Source organism: Pseudopipra pipra, chromosome W, assembly GCF_036250125.1.
Source record: "Pseudopipra pipra isolate bDixPip1 chromosome W, bDixPip1.hap1, whole genome shotgun sequence".
Classification (NCBI taxonomy): Eukaryota; Metazoa; Chordata; class Aves; order Passeriformes; family Pipridae; genus Pseudopipra; species Pseudopipra pipra.
This window is the reverse complement of record NC_087580.1, coordinates 25,911,398-25,930,718: the sequence shown is the minus strand read 5'-3', so window position 1 is coordinate 25,930,718 and position 19,321 is coordinate 25,911,398. Positions and strand designations below refer to the sequence as shown.

The 19,321-nt window shown below is 54.9% G+C and overlaps 2 protein-coding genes across 2 annotated transcripts in view; one reads left to right on the top strand and one right to left on the bottom strand.

The window, feature by feature from the left end:
• The window catches only part of LOC135405257 (zinc finger protein ZFP2-like), a 225,478-nt gene that overhangs the window by 94,117 nt on the left and 112,040 nt on the right, over window positions 1-19,321 (top strand). The gene's annotated exons all lie outside the window — the stretch shown is intronic.
• Window positions 11,061-12,485, bottom strand: LOC135405365 (zinc finger protein 239-like). Its single transcript, XM_064640052.1, has one exon. The coding sequence runs from the start codon at window positions 12,421-12,423 to the stop codon at window positions 11,371-11,373; it is 1,053 nt and encodes a 350-aa protein (XP_064496122.1). The 5' UTR covers window positions 12,424-12,485; the 3' UTR covers window positions 11,061-11,370.

The window sequence follows — 19,321 nt, the reverse complement described above, 5'->3', positions numbered from 1 at the left end:
ACAAGAGCTGGCCTTCTTTCCTGTTCACAGCTGTCCCTGGCTGGCAGCTTAGAGCTAAAGGGGGATCACCCTTAGAAGTCCCTTAAAAAAAGTAACAAGGCACTTCTAGGAGCAGAGGAATCCTGGTTCAAAGAGCACATTGACAGAATCCTTGCCTTTCCTCAGGATGCCTGATTAGGATCTCATCTTTCTCCTCCCAGACTGCCACACACAGGGATCATTGCAGCTCCCAAGTACGGTTGCCCAGAGCATTTCCATGGATTTAGCACTGAGGAGTTTTCTCCATGGGGATCCTGTGCAGCACAGAGATACTATGGCAGAGCTGTGCCCTTCTGGAGGGCACCTGCAGCCCTGCAGGACACCCAGGCAAACAGCTGAAGACCCTGAAGGTGCCTGGAGGGCACTTGGGCACTTGGCTCCCACAGACACATCCCCACAGCAGCACCCAAAGGGTTTGGGTCTGGACAGGAATCTGCCACCTCCAAACCCCACACTGGCTTAGAAAAGCCACTGGTGAGAACAAGGAGAGCCCAGGCAGCAGGGGATGGCAGGGAAATGCCACAAGGCTGCTGCCAAGGGAGGAGGGACACAGAGAGACAGCTGGAAATCAGGGCCTTGTCCTTGCCTGGGCTCTGGCTGCTGCAGGGCAATGCACAGCCCAGCCCCCGTGGGCCTGAGGGCACAGGCTCTGCTTAGGCTGGGAAAGGAGCCCAGGCAGGAGCTGCTCAGGGAAGGGGTCTGTGCCACAGGGACAGCAGGGAGGGGCCCCCATCCCCCTGCCCAGCCCTTGTGGCAGCAGCTGCCTCTCCCTGCCTGCCTGTCTCTGGGTGAGGAGCTGTTCCTGCCAGCAGCCCCTGCCTGTGCCCAGCTCAGCTCCCTGCCAGTGCTGCCAGAGCCATCCCCAGCCCAGTGCCCAGGGGCAGCTCTGCCTGGGCAGGGGCTGCAGAGCAGATCCCAGACAGCCTGCGGTGGCTGGGAAGGGGGAGGTGTTCTGGGGGGATGTGCATCCTGAGAAGGGCCCCTGGAAATGGCAGGAGGTGGAGCTGAAGCTGTGAGGAGCCCTGAGCCTGCAGCTGAAGGGCCCTGCCCAGCCCTGCCCTGCCATGGGGGGTCACTCTTTCCACCCACCCCTTCTCCCTGCAGGGCCGTGGCAGCTCCTTGGCCGGGCTGAGAGCTGACCCTGGCAGGCAGCAGAGTCCCTGCCCCAGCACACAGAGCCCTGGGGGCAGGACCCTGCTCTGCACCACAGCCCTGGGCACCCCTGGCTGCACCCCCACCTTCCCACCCCACAGCCAGCCCTGGCACAGGGAACCTTCTGGCCCTGGGCCTCTGAGGGGGCAGCAGCAAGTCCTGCTCTGCAGCAGCTTCTCCTGCTGCACCCCAGCAAATCCAGCAGAGCCATCCTGACAGCTCCTGGCACTGGGGGCATTTGGCAGCTGGCAGAGGCACTTGCAGGAACTCACCTGCACTGCTCTGCAGCCACAGCCTGACCGTGGCAAAGGGCTGGCAAGGTTCCTGCCCTGAGCAGCTCTGCCCTGTCCTCCCACCCCAGGATCTCTTGAACCTCCTGCTCCCTTCTCCTCTCTGCCCTTGCTGCCTGCAGCTCCTGCCCTGCTCTGCCATATGGCCACTTCCCCTGCACTGCAGCAACTGGGAGAGTCCTGCTGAAAGATCCTGGAAGCTGTGGGATGTGCCAGCTTTAGGAGGTGCCTCCAAGAAGGCAAGTTGAACTTTCCTACAGCCAGAGAATTCTTCCTTCAAATCCTAAGAAGGTTTCTCCCATAGTGAAAACTCAGTGACCTCCCAGCCCAGGCTGCTTCTCATCTCTCTGCCTTCTCTCCTGTGCCCTGGGTGATGCAGGCAGTGCCCTCAGCCCTGCTGGGCTGTGCAGAGGAGCTGCTCACCAGCAGAGCTGACTCTTTGAAGCTCTTCTTGCTTGCCAGGAGCTCCCTGTGTGCCAGGAGCCCAGCCCAGCTCAGCAGCACAGCAACAGCCCCAGGCATTTCATGACCCTCAGGGGATGTTGATGTTGTTTACATGAGACTCAGTCCCTGAGAGGAAGTTCAAACAACTTTTCAAGAAGTCAAAGTGAGATGGAAACACTAAAGTTTCTTGTAGTGCTAATGAGTCTCACTGAGGGGCACAACTGAGAAAGTGTCCCCAGGTTCCAGTTAGAGCAGAAAACTGCAGACAGTGATGACAAGGATGGACAAGCAAGGGAAAGGTGACTGATGCTGAATAAACCTTGACTTGTTTTCTTAATCCAAAGGGCCAAGCCCTGACCCCCAGCCCCTGGAAAGGCAGATCCTGTCCCTGCCTCATTCCTCAGGGCTCTTCCTGGGGCACTGGGATGTGGGATGTGCAATGCCAAGGGCAGGACCATGGGGTGGCACCTGCCAGGCTGCTGAGCAGGGACAAGGAGGCCCTGAGGCCCCAGGGCTGCAAGGGCCACTCCCCTCCTCCTGGCATCAGGGGCACAGACAGCAGCCATGGCCAAAGGCCTGCAGAAGGTGGCTCTGTCAGGGCCTTTCAGCTTCTCCCCATCCCTGTCTCCTCTCCAGCCCAGGCTGTCCTACGGTGTCCATGCCCTGCCCCTTTCCCTGCAGGCTGTCGTCATCCCCCCGGCTGCCCCACCTGGCTGGCACCTTCCTGCACTGACATCTCTGCATCCTCCCTGGCTCTTCCTGCACACACAAAGCCTTGGGCTCATCCAGACTCCTTCTTTGTGACATAGTGCACCACAACACTGACCTTGGAGGGGAATTTCTTACTTCTTGTCACCAGTCTAGGCCACCCCAGCTGCCCTTGGTGGCACTAGTTCTTTCTTAGGCTGTTTTCTGACAGGAAGAAAAGCTCCACCAGCTCTGACACCCCCCTTCCAGACCTCTCAGGCTACTCCTCTACTGTCCTCAATCTTTGCACCACTGACCCCTGAGTCCTCAGCCTCTATATACGGGTCATGTGCTTGAGGCCCCAAATTCCTTCCTGGGAGATCTCTGGGACCTCTCCAAGGTTTTGGAAGATGACAGTAGAGTGCTCTTATCCCAGGAAACACAGAGGGACACTTTTTTCCAAGGGTTGTCTTGGCAGAATGAGGCACAATCTCTTTAAACTTTCTGGGACAAGGGAGTTTTGAGCTCTGGATATGGAGGAAGGTCCAAGTGCCAACCACTGGATTGGGAGCTACAAATCCTCAGGTCTGGTGTTATTTGGAGGGCCAAACACTGGTGAGAGTGGTGTGTGTGTGTGTGTGCACATGGAAGGACTTGAAGGGCACAATGAACTGTCTCAAAACACTGTCAAAGCAGGAAAATCCCATAAGGCACCACAACACACAAGCACTGGTGGCAAACAGGAAGACCTTTAATTCCAAGGCCTAAATGGAGGTGAAGCTTTGGAAGTAGCCCCCAGGACAGAATTGCACTGTGCAGACTGGGGGAAAGAGCAGACAGCCCCAACAGGAAGCCAGGGTTGGTAAGGCAGGTCTGGGGAACCCATCCAGACAAAGATTCCCACCTGCAGACTGGAAGCACACTGGGCAAAACTCCCACCATGGCAAGGTGTGGGAAAGGAAGCAAGTCCTTGTAGATGTGCCAGCCCAATCTGTGGAAACAGCATCTACCCCCCTGAATACCCGGGGCTTGGGCTGTATAAAAGTGATAGCCCAGAAGCACAACTTGGGGACCCTCCACCGAGCAGAGCAGGGTGAAGAAGGACCGGTGGGAGCCTCAGGGATCTCCATGGTGTGATACATTTACTTCATCTCTGTCTCTCTCTCACTGGCTTCCCACCACTTCCTTCTTCTCTCTCTTTCTATTTCTTTCTCTCTCTCTCCCTCCTATTTACTGTTAAATCAAAGCTGGACTGCTGACTTTGGCACATGGTCTCCTTTGCAGCTGAATTTGGGCAGAGGTGTCTCTTAATAATGGAAACCTGAGAGTATCCATGAGGTTTTACAGTGTGGGAATGGCCACTAGATTTCATGAGGTTCCACAGAGTCGCAGGGTCCATTTGGCTTCGTAAGGCTCTGCAGTGTGATAATGGACCCTTGATTCCATGGCTTTGCAAAATGTCTCAGGAGCCCTTTGGTTCTAGGAGGCCCCACATATCACAGTGGCCCCTTGGTTCCATGAGATTCCACAGTGTCCCAGGAATCCTTTGGTTCCATGAGGCCCTGCAGTGTCACAGTAGCTTTTGAATGCACGAGGTTCCTCAGTGTCACAATGGTCTCTTGATTCTATGAGGTCCTGAAATGTCTCAGGGCTCCCTTGGTTCCATGAGGCCCTTCATGGCACAATGAACCCTTGGTTCCATGAGGTTCCGCAGTATCCCAGGGTTCCTTTGGCTCCAGAAGGCCCTACAGTGTCACAATGGCCCCTTTACTCCAGGAGGTTCCACAGTGTCCTTGCTGGAACACACAGGGCTGTAATGTTGTCACCCCTGCAGAGCTGACCCAGCTCTGGGCTCCAGCACAGGAAGGACATGGACCTGTTGGAGAGAGTCCAGAGGGGACCACGAAAGGGATCAGAGGGATGGAGCAGCTCTGCTGTGAGGAAAGGCTGAGAGAATTAGGATTGTTCAGGCTGGAGAAAAGAAGGCTTTGGGGTGACCTAATTGTGGCCTTCCAGTGCCTGAAGGGAGCCAACAAGAAAGATGGAGAGAGACTTTGGACAAGGGCCTGGAGTGACAGGACAAGGGGAATGGCTTCACACTGAGAAAGGGCAGGGTTAGATGGGATTAGGAAGAATTTCTGGACTGTGATGGTAGTGAGATCCTGGCACAGGTTGCTCAGAGAAGTTCTGGCTGCCCCATCCCTGGAATGTTCATGGCCAGGCTGGATGGGGCTCTGAGCTCTGAGTCTAGTGGAAGGTGTCCCTGCCCATGGCGGGGGTTGGACTGAGATGCTCTTTAAGATCCCTTCCAATCCAAACCATTCCATGATCCTGTGACTGGTGGGGGATGTGGTGGTCAGAGCCGATGGGCACAGAGACCCCAAAATGATGGAGTTTTCCATTCTGGGTGGAGGAAGGAGGGGGCAGCAAAACTGACACCCTGGACTGCTGGTGGTAAGACTTTGTCCTGTTTGGGAGACTGACTGATCTGGGTGTGAGTGCGGATGTGCTGGAGGGCAGGAAGGCTCTGCAGAGGGATCTGGATGGGCTGGGTCAATAAGGCCAAGTGTCAGGGCCTGCACTTGGCTCCCAACAACCCCCTGGAATGCTCCAGACTGGGGGCAGAGGGGCTGGAGAGCTGCTCAGCAGGAAGGGACTTGGGGGTGCTGCTTGACAGCAGCTGGATATGAGGCAGAGTGTGCCCAGGGGGGCAAGAAGGCCAAGGGCATCGTGGCCTTTGTGGAGAAGAGTGTGGCCAGCAGGAGCAGAGAACTGATTGCCCCTGTGTGCTGGGCACTGGGGAGGCCCCACCTGGAGTGCTGTGTCCAGTTCTGGCCCCTCAGTGCAAAAAGGCCCTTGAGGGGCTGGAGCGTGTCCAGAGAAGGGAACGGAGCTGGGGAAGGCTCTGGAAAACATGTCTGCTGAGGGATGGCTGAGGGAACTGGGCTTGTTGAGTGTGGAGAAGGGGAGGCTCAGGGGGGACCTCATTCCTCTCTGCAATGACCTGAAACTAGGTTTTTAGTGGGGTGGGGTTTGGTCTCTTCTGCAAAGCCTTTAGTGACAGGAATTAAAAAGAGAACTCCAAAGTTCACTTTATTATGCACTTATATTACCTTTGGGGGTTTGGGGTTTTTTTTGGAGGCCTCACTTATGTAAAAATATTTTCCTTATAATGCATTTATGCTTTCTGTAAGAACCAAACCATTCCAGCTGACATACCATTCTATCACCAATACTGCAGGGAAAGGTAATATCCCACTAAAGCAGAAGGGAAAGAAGACAACTGAGCATCAGCAGCTATTTCTAAGCAAGATCAGGGGTTTAGCTCCATCTAACTGAGGGATGAGATATGTCCCTCAAAATGGGTCTCTTCCCACTCCCCCCCAGCCCTTCTACCCGACTGCAAGCTCAAAGTTCTAAAAAGAGAAGAAGCTGGAGCATCAATATTTCCCCAGTGCAAACCCCAATAATCTTTGCTGGGAGCTGACAGGAATTGCTGTTCCACTGCCCTGGGATATCCTGGCTTGAGGCGAGAGCGCAGCCCCGCCCAGAGCCCCCAACCCCTCTGAGAGCTTTTGTAGCGTCTGTTTGTCCATGTCCCTGTGGCAGAGGCTCCCCCAACATCTGCCCTGGAGCTGGTCCAGCTGCTGGACCAAACAAGGCATTGTCCAGCCTGCCTTCCCCCAGCCCCGACCGCCCCAGCCCATCTTCCATCGCTCTGCTTCCTTTTCCTGCCCCTGCTCCCCCTCCGCTCCCTTCCCTCTGGCATTTTTATTAGGAATGTTCTTGCTGTTCTCACTGTCCAAGCATAAGCTGATCCCCTGAGGAGCCTGTGGAATGTAACCCCTCAAGCACTAAATTCCTTCCCCGGTGCCAAAGACACGGGTTTGTTGTTGCTGCCCCTCCCGCCGAGCACCAGCTCCATCTCCTGCTCCTGCCCAGCGGCTTTGCAGAAATCCAGGGCTGGGTGTGGATTGAAGGCTGTGGCAAGGGACAGGATAAAGTTGCTTGGCTTCCACCCTTGGTGTCTCAGTGTTTGTGATCTTGGGAATCCTCACAAACCTGGAACAATGGCAGATTATCTGTTCTTGTACGATATGTACCTAGAGATTGTTTTGATATGTGTTTACATTTTCCTTGAAAGTACAACTGATTGAAAGTACAACTGACAGAAAAAAATGTATAAAAAACAAGGAAAAAGGAAAAAAAATAAAAATAAAAATAAAAACAAAGAAAATGAAAAAAAGAAGAAAAAAGAGAAAACAAGAAAGAAAAAACAGGAAAAAAATTGGAAAAAAAAGAACAAAGAAAAAAAGAACGAGAAAGAAAAAAAAAGAAGAAAAAGAAAAGAAGAAAGAAAAAAGAAATAAAATAAAGAAATAAAAAAGAGAAAATAAAAGAAGACAGAAAAACTAAACCCCAACAAGTCCGGTCCTCCCCCACCGCAGGGAATACAACTCCCACAATGCACCGCGCAGGTGGGGGCGTGGCGAAGGGCGGGCAGGGGCCGTGGCCGCGCGCTGATTGGCTGCGGGGCGGGTCTGTAAAGGCGGAGGGCGCGCGGAGCGAGCGCCATTTTGTCCTCGTGGTCGGGAGTGAGGAGGACTCGCCTGCGGCCGCTGCACTTCGCTGGGTGAGTTGGCGGGGGGGGCGGCGAGAGCGGGGTCTGGGGATCCCCTCGGGGGCTGCGGGGAGCGCGGGTGTGGATGGAAAGGCTGGAGGGCTCAGGAGGGTTTAGCACGGGGAGTTCGGGGGTTCCCGGGGACATTTTGAGGGGTCCCTGAAGGGACTCGAGGGGGGAGGTTGAAGGTCCCTGGAGGGTTTTGGGGGGCTCTGATGGGGGTTTTGTTTTCTGAGAAGATTTGGGGTGTCCCAGGTGGGCTTTGGGGGTCTCTGGGGAGGTTTGGGGTTCCTGGGAGGCTTTGCGGGGACCTTCGAAGCAGTTTTGGGGTCTCTAGGGGGTTTAAGGTGTCCCAGACGGTTTGGAGGGCCCGTGGGGGGATTGGGGGTCCCTGAATGGGCTTGGGGAGTCTCAGGTGGGTTTTGTGGGTCACTGAGAGGGTTTAGGGGGTGCTGGGGAGGGATGAGGGGTCCTTGAGGAGGTTTCGATGGGTCGAGGGGGGGATTTCAGGGGTTTTGAGGGGATTTTAGGGGGTCCCCTAAAGCCCAGCAGTGGGGTTCAAGGCATCCCCCAGCCCCCAGGGGAGGGGTCCTAAGGATGTCCTCCAAAACCCAGGGGGGGAGATGTACCACATCTGGGTAAGGGGATCTCAGTGCCCCCAGTATAGCCCAGTGACCTCCCAGTGACCCTTAGTACGGCCCAGTAACCCCCTCAGTGACCAGCCAGTGTGTCCCAGTGACCTCCCACTGCCCCCCAGTATGGCCCAGTGATCCTGCAGTGAGCACCCAGTAACCCCCAGTATGGCCCAGTAATATCCCAGTGTCTCCCCATGTGTCCTGGTAATCCCCCAGTACCTCCCCAGTCCCTCCCAGTTCCCTCTCAGCATCCCTCAGTAACCCTCCAGTCACTCTCAGTGCCCCCTGGTTCCCCCCAGTGTGTCCCAGTATCCTCCAGTAATCATCCAGTGCCCCCCAAATCCCCTCAACTGTCCCCAATGTGTCCTAGATGCCCTTGGCCTTTCTGTGAGCAGGGTGTGGGGGGGTTGTTTTTGTGGTCAGAGGGTCCAGGGTGGGCTCCTAGGGTGAGATGGAGGGTTGGGGTGTCTCAGTCTGAGGAGACTGGAATGTTTGCTAAAGAGGATGAGTTATGAGATAGACCAAACTCTTCTCTCTCAGCAATTGTAAATTCAAAATTAAGGGGCTTTAGTCGAGAAAGTGTGGAAAAAACCAGAAGAAATAACCCTTTATTAAAAGATATATGCATGTTGGCAAAAACAGTAACAGAACACAAAAAACTAGACAGTAATCTTAGAAGGAAAAAAAAAGGGTCTGAATGAATACATCTCTGTCCTTTAGCACATTCCTAATCGTGGCCTGCAGGGGACGTTGTTGGGCTCTGGCGGTCACCACACGGGGAGGGGGTCTGGGGGGTGGTCTCGGGTCGCAGGAGGAGCCGAAAAGAAGATGGGGGACCCTTCCTCCAATGGAAGGAAGGGGTAAGGAAAACAGTTCACCCCCCAAAAAGACCCACTGTGGTTCTCAGTTGATGGCACCCCAAAAAACTCCTCCTTTTCTCCCATCGAGCACAGAGACTCTCCGATGAAAGCACAGCAGGTCCGGGCTGGAGACAAAAAACAGCTCGCAGGCAAGTTGAAGCCAGCAGTCAGGGCTGAACAGGACGGGAAGCCAGACAAACAGGCTTCTAGGCCTTCTCTCCAAATGCCTGCACACAGACCCCTGTCTCTGTCCCAGAGAGTGAGCTCCGCAGTCTGAATCTCTCCCCTCTGAACAGAGCCAGCCACCCCCCAGCCTCTCTGATGGCCCATTAGCAAGGAATGTAGTTCGGCTGGCTACATCCTTTGTAAAGCTAATGAACCTCCCTCCCCTCCCCCCCCCCCTCAGCTCACTCCGTTTTTCTTGGAGTGGAGTAGGGGAAGAAAAAATTCTCCTGAATTTCAAACCTATAACACCCAGATCCTCCTTTTGGCCCTTCCTGTGCATGGGCATCCCATTTGCTTGTTGCCAGTCAGCTGGGACTTGTGCAGTTGTGCAGCACTGCTGGGGAATGAGTGAGAGTGGCTTGGCCAGCTCCTTCTCCAGCTCCCTCAGGACTCTTGGCTGCATCCCATGTGGGCCCAGGCACTTGGGGGGGTCTCACTGGCAGAGCAGGTCACTGACCATTTCCTCCTGCATTGTGGGAGCTTCACTCAGCTCCCCATCACCAGCTTCCAGCCAAAGCCTGCCTGCCAGGTGTCCAAGGGGTCAGTTCTGCTGCCCCCTCCTTCCTTCCCCCACAATGGAAAACTCCCTCATTTTGGGTCCCTGTGCCCCAGATGGCTCCAATCACCACCTCACCCACCAGTCCCACAATCATGGAATGCTTTGGGTTGGGAGGGGCCTTAAACAGCATCTCAGCACCCTCAGAGTCAAGAATTCCTTCCTATCTCCTCCAACCCTTCCCTCTATCCGTGTGAAGCCACTGCCCCTTGTCCTGTCACTCCAGGCCCTTGTCCATACTCTCTCTCCATCTTTCTTGTTGGCTCCCTTCAGGCACTGCAAGGCCACAATTAGATCACCCCAAAGCCTTCTCTTCTCCAGCCTCAACAATCCCATTTATCTCAGCTGTGAGATATTTCTGAACCTCCCAGAATCCAGGGGCCATTGGGACCCTGCAGAACCTCCTGGATTCCACTGGTCCTTGTGAAACTGCAGGCTCTCCTGGAACCCAAGGATTCCTGGAACACTGCAGAGCTCACGGAACCAAGGGGCCACTGTCCCACTGCAGCTCCTTCTGAAGCACAAGGGACCCTGGGACAATGGGAAATCTCCAAGAATCCAAAGGGCATTTTGGGACTGCAGGGCCTCGTGGACCTAAAGGAACCTTTGGAGACTGGGGAAGCTCATGGAATCCAGGGGCCATTGTGACATGTGGGGCCTCCTGGAAGCAAAGGAACCCTGAGAATTTCTGTGGGAACAAGTTAAGGCAGCAGCAGCTGCATTCAGTTAATCAGGATGCAAAAGGAGTGTTTTGGCCTTGGCTGGTGTTTTCCATCCAGAGAGTGCTGTTTGCCAAAGTGGAAAACCACTTGGAACGCTCTGCATGGCAGCCTGTGTTTTTCTCTGGTGGCTGAACACAGCCAGCACATGAGGGGAGGGGAATGTGTGGGATCAGGGCACTGCTTTGAGGCCATGCTGGGAATTCTGGTGGACTAAAAGACAAACACCAAGTGCTGCTCACAAGAGAAAGGAATAAAAGGGGACGCCGGAAAAGTGCTGGTGGACAAGTCCCGGAATGGAACTCTGTGTGTGCAGCCTCATTTTCTCCTTCAGTGCCTACAGGAAAGGGGGCAAACAGTGGGGGTTGGGAGCTCAAAACTGGTCGGTAAGAAACTGAGGATTAAGGGGACAGAAGGAAAGTGGGAGGAACAGGGAGAAGGGTAGAAAAGGGAGGGTGGTCTTACGAGTCTGATGGTCCCATGGGGGTCTTTGGGCACAGGGGGGTTGGCCAAGGAGGGTGGCCCCCCTGAGCTCCCAACTTCCTGTGGGGTGCTGGGGGCTGCTGGATTCAATCTCAGCCTTGATTATGCCAACACTTTCAGTTTAGAGGAATTACAGAAGTGTGACTGAATCACTTTTGTCCCCCAGGTTTTAATGATGGCAAATCGGATCTATTGATAAAAAGGAATTTATTTAGAGTTACAAATGATCAGACAAAAGATCTTCATCAGAGTTATTAACTGCACAACAGAAACTCTTAAACTAACAGGAGTACAGAATAAGATAGGACAGTGCTCTACACCAAAGCAACTGTTGAAGCAATTCTACTCAAGCTGGCACAAAAGCAATAATTCTTAATTAGAGATGGATGGAACTCCCCCAGACCAACACTCGTGGGGAGATCTCTGCTCCCAACCTCCAGCAGTGACCCTGGGGGGTCCCCAGCCAAGGCAGGAATCTCCACACACACCCCCCAGGAAGGGTTCTGTTGGCAGAACCTGTCCCTGAGAAAGGGGACTGGCCCTTTCTGGTTGAAAGGGATGGACTGACAGTCACTGGACTCCAGGGGTTGCCTCACCATCAGGGGTTTCATTCGGGGTGGAAGCAGCGGCCAAAGCTCTTCCCGTAGTTGGAGCTTCCTTTACCGGTGGGTCCCTTGGTGTTGGGTCAAGCCAGACTTATTAGTGAAGCTCTTCCCACACTCTCCACACTTGTAGGGCCTCTCTCCAGTGTGGATGCGCCGGTGCTTGATGAGGTTGGAGTTCTGGTTGAAGCTCCTCCCGCAGTCGGTGCAGCGGAAGGGCCTCTCATCCGTGTGAGTCTGCTGGTGCTGGATGAGATGTGAGTTGCGTGTAAACCTCTTCCCACACTCCCCACACTTGTAGGGTCGTTCCCCAGTGTGGATGCGCTGGTGGGTGACAAGGGTGGAGTTCCGGTTGAAGCCCTGCCCACAGTCGGTGCAGTAGAAGGCCCACTCCCCTGTGTGTGTCGGCTTGTGCTTCAGGAGATCTGAGCTGGTCTGAAACCCCTTCCCACATTCCAAGCACTTGTAGGGCCGTTCCCCGCTGTGGATGAGATGGTGAGAGCGGAGGCTGGAGCTGGTCCTGAAGCTTTCCCCACACTCAACACACTTGTAGGGCCGTTCCCCAGTGTGGATGCGACGGTGCACGTGCAGGCCAGAGCTGTTCCTGAAGCTCTTCCCACATTCCCTACACATGTAGGGCTGTTCCCCAGTGTGGATGTGCTGGTGTCGGATCAGGTTGAAGCTGTCTCTGAAGCTCTTCCCACATTCCAAGCACCTGAAGGGTTTCTCCCTGATGGGAGGCTGCTCAGGGACCACCAGCTCAGAGCTCCCCCTCAAGCTCCGGCCGCCTTCCCGGCACAGGCTGGCTCTTTCCTCCTCAGAGCACCCTGGGATGGCTTTGGAGCCCCTCCTGCGGGGGGATCTCCGGCCCTTTTCCTCCCCGCTGCCTTCCTGCGCCGGGGAGCCCTTCAAAACAGCCTCTCCCACCAGGGTCTCACGGGGGGATTTGTCCTCCGGGCTCTCCGTCCTCAGCTCGGGGCCTGGGGCAGGAAGCAACAAGGACAGGGAGGGGATTTGCCTCCGGCCCACAGGGAAGGCCAAGGACATCCCCCCAACTCCGGCCCCGGCAGGACGGCGGCGCCAGCGGGGTTGTCCTGCAGCCGGGGCCATGCTCGGCTGACAGAGCCAGCACAACACCCGCCCAAAGGGACACTGACTTCCTCCTCACCTGCCTGGGGGGCCCAAGGCATCTTCCTCTTCCTCACAGCCTCCTCCTCCATCCGCCCAAGCTTTGGGAAGGACAAATCCTGATGGGGGGGAAACAAGGGCTGAGCGCGTTGGCTTGGGGGTTCCTCCTGACCAAGTCCATCTCTAGAACTCACCGGGCATCCTGTGACCATAAAAACCTCCAAAACACCAAGATTCAGCCCAGAAAAACCCAAACCACCAGGATTCAGGCAAACAACCTCTCAGAAATAGCAAGATGAAGCCCCCCCCCCAGACTGCAAAAAGTTGAGATTCAGGAAAAAAATACTCAAGAATATGAAAATTCTGTCTAAAAAAGTGCTCCCAAGACTTCCCCCATTGTGGTCTCTGCCCTCTGTGGTTCAGAGGGTCTGCCCTGTCTGGGATGCTGGGGGTCCCACTTTGGGATGCTGGCAGTATTGGGGGTCCCAAGGGTCCCTTCTGCTCTGACTTTCACCTTCAGGGTGCGGCGTTCCCAGACCTTCCCCCTCTCCAGGTTCCCCACTTTGTTGTCCCGGGGATCCCAGGGGTCCCCACTGTCCAGGCTTCCCCTTCTCTGCCCCCCCTCCTCCCCATTTCTGGACCTTGCCTTTCCAAGGATACCAGGGATCCCCACTGTCTTACTGTGCTGCTCTGAACCAGCAGAGCAGCTGGAGAACAGATGGTGGTAAAGTGTAGTCAGTGCCAACTGTTTTAAGGTTCTTTGGCCCAAAGAAATGTGTGTGCCCTGAGAATAGGGTTGACACGTGGGAGGCTGCTCCAGGGGTCTGCAAGAGGCCTCGTGCTCTGCTCGGCCCCAGCACTGGCTGGTACCAACACCCCCGGCTGCCCCCGGCCCTGGGCAGCTCTGCTGCCACAGGCTGTGCCCTCACCGTGGCCCTGCAATGGCCCTGCCTGTCCCTCACCTGTGGCCCTGCCCGTGGCCCTGTCCCTTGGTTCTCTCTCTGCCAGCTCAGTGTGGGGCACACGGGCTGGGGGTCCCTCCCAAGCTCCCCGGGCAGCCGGCGTTGGCTGGGGGGATGTGAGGGCTGGGCCTGCTCAGCACAGCCCCGGCCTCGTGCCCAGCGCCTCTTTCCTGACCCACACAAGAGCTTCCCGGCCCCCCCAGGGCTCCCCTGCTGCTGCCTCTGCTCCTGGCCCTGCCTTTGCTGCTCCCTTGGCTGGGGCAGCGGCTGCAGGGGGGGGATGGCAGCAGCTTCAGCTCCACAGCACTTCCTGGGGGGAGCTCAGCCTGGGGGGGACGGGCAGGGACCTGATGGGGATGGACAGGGGCCCAGCAGGGACAGACAGGGCCTGCAGGGGAAGGCACAGGGACAACCTGGCCCCCCACACTGCCACCGCTGTCTCTGCTCCTCCTTGCAGGCTCCGTGGCCAGGCACAGGTGGTGTTCCTGGGTGCCCACCATCTCAGCACTTGGAGACGCTCAAATCAGCGCCCGCAGCTCTGCAGCAAAGCCCCAGCTCACCTGGCACACAGGGGATGGACACAGCACTTGCTCGGGGATGGGCACTCACAGCTTTGTCTTCTTCCCCACCACAGGGCTCTCCTTCCTCAGCAGCACCTCTGCCTTGCACTTATTCTCAGCCTCACCTCAGGGACAGCTCTGGGCTCACCTCCGTGCAACTTCTCAGCCTCACCTCAGGGACAGCTCTGGGCTCAAGGACAGGAACCTGCAGGGAGGGGACATCATGTGCAAGCTCAGGGCTGCCTGCTTGCACTGGCCTCTGGGCTTCCTCCTCCTTCTACAACCAGTCCACAACTTAGCCTGCTTTTCTAACATCACACTGCTCACACTCTGCCTCCTCTTCAGCTTCCTGTCCATCCACACTCCCAGCTCCCTTTCTGCCTGCCTGCTCTCCAGACACTCTGGCCCCAGCCCGGGGGGCTTACGGGGCTTCTTGTGGCCAAAGGGCAGGACCCGGCCCTTGGCCTGCTGGAACCTCATCCCCTTGCAATCAGCCCATGGATCCAGCTGGGCCAGGTCCCTCTGCAGAGCCCTCCTGCCTTCCAGCACATCAACACACCCCCAGCTTGGGGTCAGCTGCACATTTGCTGATGAAATGCCTGGTTCTGCAGCAGCTGCAGATGCTCAAGGGGAAGCAGGACCAAGTCAGGGGCCTGGGTGGGTCTGGGGGGCTTTGGGGTGTGGGAGGGTCCTGGGGGAGCTGAGGAGGGGCTTTGGGGATTGGGGGGTACAGATCAGGACAGACCAGGACAGACCAGCACAAACCAGTACAGACCAGTACCTCTGCACTGCTCCCCAGATCTCTCCTGGAGCTGGGGCACGTTGTCCTGGGACACCTGAGCCCCCCCAGTGCCCTTCCAGTACAGCCCAGTGCCCCCAGTACAGCCCACTGTGTTCCTGTCCCAGGGTGCCGGGTGATCCCTCGTGGAGGGGGGTTGGAAGAGATTTGAGGGGGGGGCTGGGGGAGATTTGAAGGGATCTGGGGGTTTGGATGGGGATTTGGGGAGGTTTAGGGGTCTTTGGGTGTATTTGGGGGAGTTAAAACAGGTTTTCGGGGCATTGGGGCATCAAAAGGATCTGTGGGGGGACAGGGACTAAAGGGAAAATGGAGGTTAAGGGACATATGGGGAGGTGAAAGAGGTCTTGGGGGGAGATGAGGGGCTGCACCAAGAGCAGGTGAGTCCTGAGACCTCCTCGGTGTCTCCAAGACCCTCTTGGTGTTCCTAAATCCCCCCTTGACACTCCAAGACAACCCTGGTGTCTCCAATGTCCCCAGGGCCTCCCCATTGCCATTATTCCCCTCTTGACACCCCCAATTCCACTGGCCCCAAGCCCCATCCCTGATGTCCCCAACCCTCCATCTCACCCCAGGAGCCCCCCCTGGCCCTTTTGACCCCAAAAATGCCCCCCCACACGCTCACAGAAAGGCCAAGGGCATCTGCAGACACGTTGGGGACAGTTGGGGGGCTTTGCAGGGCACTGGGTGATTACTGGAGGATACTGGGACACACTGGGGGGAACCAGAAGGCACTGGGAGGGACTAGAGGGTTACTGAGGGATCCTGGAAGGCCCCTGGGAGGGGCTGGGGAGTTACTGGGGGATTATCAGGACAGAGGGAGAGACACTGGCAGGTTACTGGGCCATACTGGGGGTTATTGGGTGCTCACTGGAACATCACTGGGCCATCCTGGGGGGCAGTGGGAGGTCACTGGGACACACTGGCTGGTCACTGAGGGGGTTACTGGGCCGTACTGAGGGGCACTGGGATCCCCTTACCCAGATGTGGTACATCTCCCCCCCGGACTTTGGGGGGCACCCCCAGGACTCCTTCCCCTGGGGGCTGGGAGATCCCCTGAACCCCACTGCTGGGCTTTAGGGGACCCTCGGGCCCCAGTCCCTTTGGGGTCTCTGTGTGCTGCGTGTTGGGGGTCTCTGGGGTTCGGGGGGGGCATTGGGATCCCCTTTCCCTGGGGTCGGTCCGCCGGGCCGGCAGGGGGCGCTGTGACGGGAGCGGTAATGGCGGGTCGCGGGTCATGCCGGCGGGTAACGCCGGCGCGCCTGCGCAGTGCAGCCAGGGCGCTGGGACAGCCCCACCCCCCCCCACGCGGGTTCCAGGCCCCGCGCTCTGACCCTCGGGAACCCCTGAACCCCTCGGCTAAACCCTCCCGAGCCCTCCAGCCTTTCCACCCACAGCCGCGCTCCCCGCAGCCCCGAGCGGATCCCCAGAATCGCGCTCTCCGAACGCAGCCGCACCTCCACCGCTACCGCTGCCCCGCAGACAACATGGCGCTCTGCGCACGCCCCGCCTCTCGAGCCCCCGCCGCAGCCAATCAGCGCTCGGCCCGTCCCCGCCCCGTCCCTGCCGGCCCCGCCCTGTCGGGTGAGCGGGGCGGGCACGGCGGGAAAGCGGCGGGGGGGAAAGAGCGGGGGGGACCCCAAAGGGAGCGCGAGGGGCGGGGGGTCACCCCCAAAGGGGGCTGGGGGGAGCCGGGCTGTGAAGGGACTGCTTTTCCAAACTGCCCTGCTTATCCCGCATGTGCACACTTCTCTCCTGCTGGGATCTGGCCCAGACAAACCTGAAAATACCTGGAAGTGCCACCTCCACCAGCACTTCCTCCACAGCTGCTTTCAAGGATTTCTCTTCAATTTGCCAAGGAAATGCTTCCAGATCATACTTTCATCTACAAGTCAGAACACCAGCCTGCACCAGGACTCCTGCTTGTTTTCCCTGCACTTGCTGACAGGAGGTGCAGAGGCAGGATGTCAGCACTTCATTACCAACAGCCTTAACGGGGCATGACTCCACTTCTTAACCTTGGAAGAAAAGCAGCTTTTCCTTTTCCTCTCCTGTTTTTTGGGTTTAGGTTTTTTTTACCTTTTTTTTTACCTTCTGAATAAAAGAACACATGTGTAAATTGAAATAATCTGAACCCAACTTTTAAGAAGACTGACACCTTTGAGCAGCTTCCTCTTAACCCTCTCTCCATGTTGGAGGAGTGGCCAGATGAAGAGTTACCAGCCCATCCTGGCTTCCAGAATGGCACAGCTGGTGGTTAGAGATTCATCTCACAGTTATCTAGAATATGCCCAAACTTGTTCTGCCCTTCCTAATTCCTAACTCAGACCAATGGCTCCAAACCCAGCATCTGGGAGGCTGATTAGGTTGGCAAGAACATTTCCCTGTGTGATAACAGTGTGGGCACAAGGACTAGGAGTGTGTCATAAGAAATCTGACTTGCATACATGGGGTAGGAGACAAAAAAAAACACAGATAAGCAGAAAATGTTTGCAAGGAAGAATTGGCAGCAAATCTGTCAGAAGATTAGTGCAGGTGACTATCAAATACAGGAGAAAACATGATGAAAGGAGTAACTCATGACTCTTTATCTGAGCTATGAAATGAACAGTAACTTCAGCCACTGATGAGAGATTTTTTTAAATACAGAAGTTATTTAAACTCACAGAAGTGAGTTTGCAGTTGTAGCATTTTCCACATTAAAGCCTACAGCTGGTAAATATAAAATAAGCAATTAAAAAGCAATCAAGCTTGCTGCATGAAAACCTCTCAAACAGGCTGCTTCAAACAATAACAGTCTTCTTGCTCCCCTCCTTCCCCCAAGCCCCAAAACTTCACCACATCCCAGGTCTGCACTACTCACACACATCACTTGGCAGAGGAAAGCCACACAAAACAAAAGATAAAGAACAATTACTTGTTTTGGTAGGTACTGATGGTCACGTGTGTGGAATGGGAGGTCCCAAGAGGAGTGTCAGCTTGGTGGATGGTCCCTCTTGGGAAGTACAGTAAGTCACCTGGCTGCAAGAAAATTGATATATTTAGGGCACCAGGTCAAACCTTATTGCAGTCAGAGAAAATACTCTCTGAGCAGACAGTCTGACAACATATATCCTTTAGCACCACAAAATGGAGCAGTCCTGCAATGTACACTTTAATAACATAAAGAACACTAAGCCAGAAGTTCAGAACCTTAAACTTTCCAACCTGCTGTCAATATTTGCTGAAAACGTGAAACAAGCTTTTTAACATCACAGAACACACAGACTCCCACTGAGCTGCAGGAAGAGGACAAAGAAGCAGCTGAGATGGACCTGCTGGCAACACAGTGGGCTGGCAGAGGAGCAGTGAAATGGGGATTTGGTCAGATCACATCAAAAGAAAAGGCTGGTATTCCACCAGAAAAGCCAAATATTCTGTAAAAATGGTAATCTGTTACAATACTGTTGTCTGAGATTTTCAGTTAAAGCACTTAAAAAAAAGGTACAACCTTCCTCCTCCTCCTCCCTATCTTTCTTCTCACCTATGTAAATTAAAACTCCACACTGAAAAAAAAACTAGATAAGGAAAGTCAAGGCAAGAAAGGTGTAAAGCACATAAAATTGCCTCCAAGAAGGAAATAAAAGTTTACTTGTGGCTTGTCCTGTAAACACCTATAGAGTTGGACAGCACAGTCAAAGAAAACTGCCTTCCTTACCAGAGTGGGGACTACACCAACCAAGAGTATTCTGAATTCTCTTCATTTGAAAGATGGAGAAAGGAAATATTCTAGAAAGATGTTTAGGGAGGAAATAGAGTCAAACAACAGCATCCCTCTCAGAGGCAGCCACAAAGAGACAACCAAACTTTGACACCAGCCACCCAGAAGAAATGGGTCACAGGAAGTGAACAACAGCAAACAGAAGAAAAATAAATTAAAAACTTGGATAACTTTTAAGCCCATCATTATTCCATAAAAATGAAAGGCACTGAAGTCTGGTCCAAAATATTCCAGAAATGAAAAAGGGAACTGTAATTTACTAGACTTTGCATCACCCAGTACACGATGACGATTGAATATTCCCCTCTGTCAAACAACACAGCTCATGATGTCAGCATCCCATCCAATGGGTCACACTATTCCTAAAACACCTACACCATCCAACATGTCACACTATTCCTCAAACACCTACACCCAAATGCAGCTCTGGACACTGAGAAGAGCAGAGAGAGGCTCCCTAACAGGCCAAAAGGCAGAGAAACTCCTGAGGATTCCAGCATGGAGCAGCACCACCAGCTGGACAAGTAACACTTCAAAAGCAGGTCAAACAGAACAAGACAAGCACCAGATTCCCTGCTGACACTCAGTAATCTTCATGAAATGTTCCTTTTATTCCAAAAATCAACCACCAACCAAACACTTGAATTTCACGTTTGGAAAAAGGAAGAGCAATTAATACAGCAAGTTTATATGGGGTTTGGTTCATGCTTTTCTTTATCAGCCAAGGATAAATATTTAAATCTCACTCACCAGAACAGTGACAATGTTCAGTGCAGCAGTAAGTCTCAGTGCACAGAAGGAT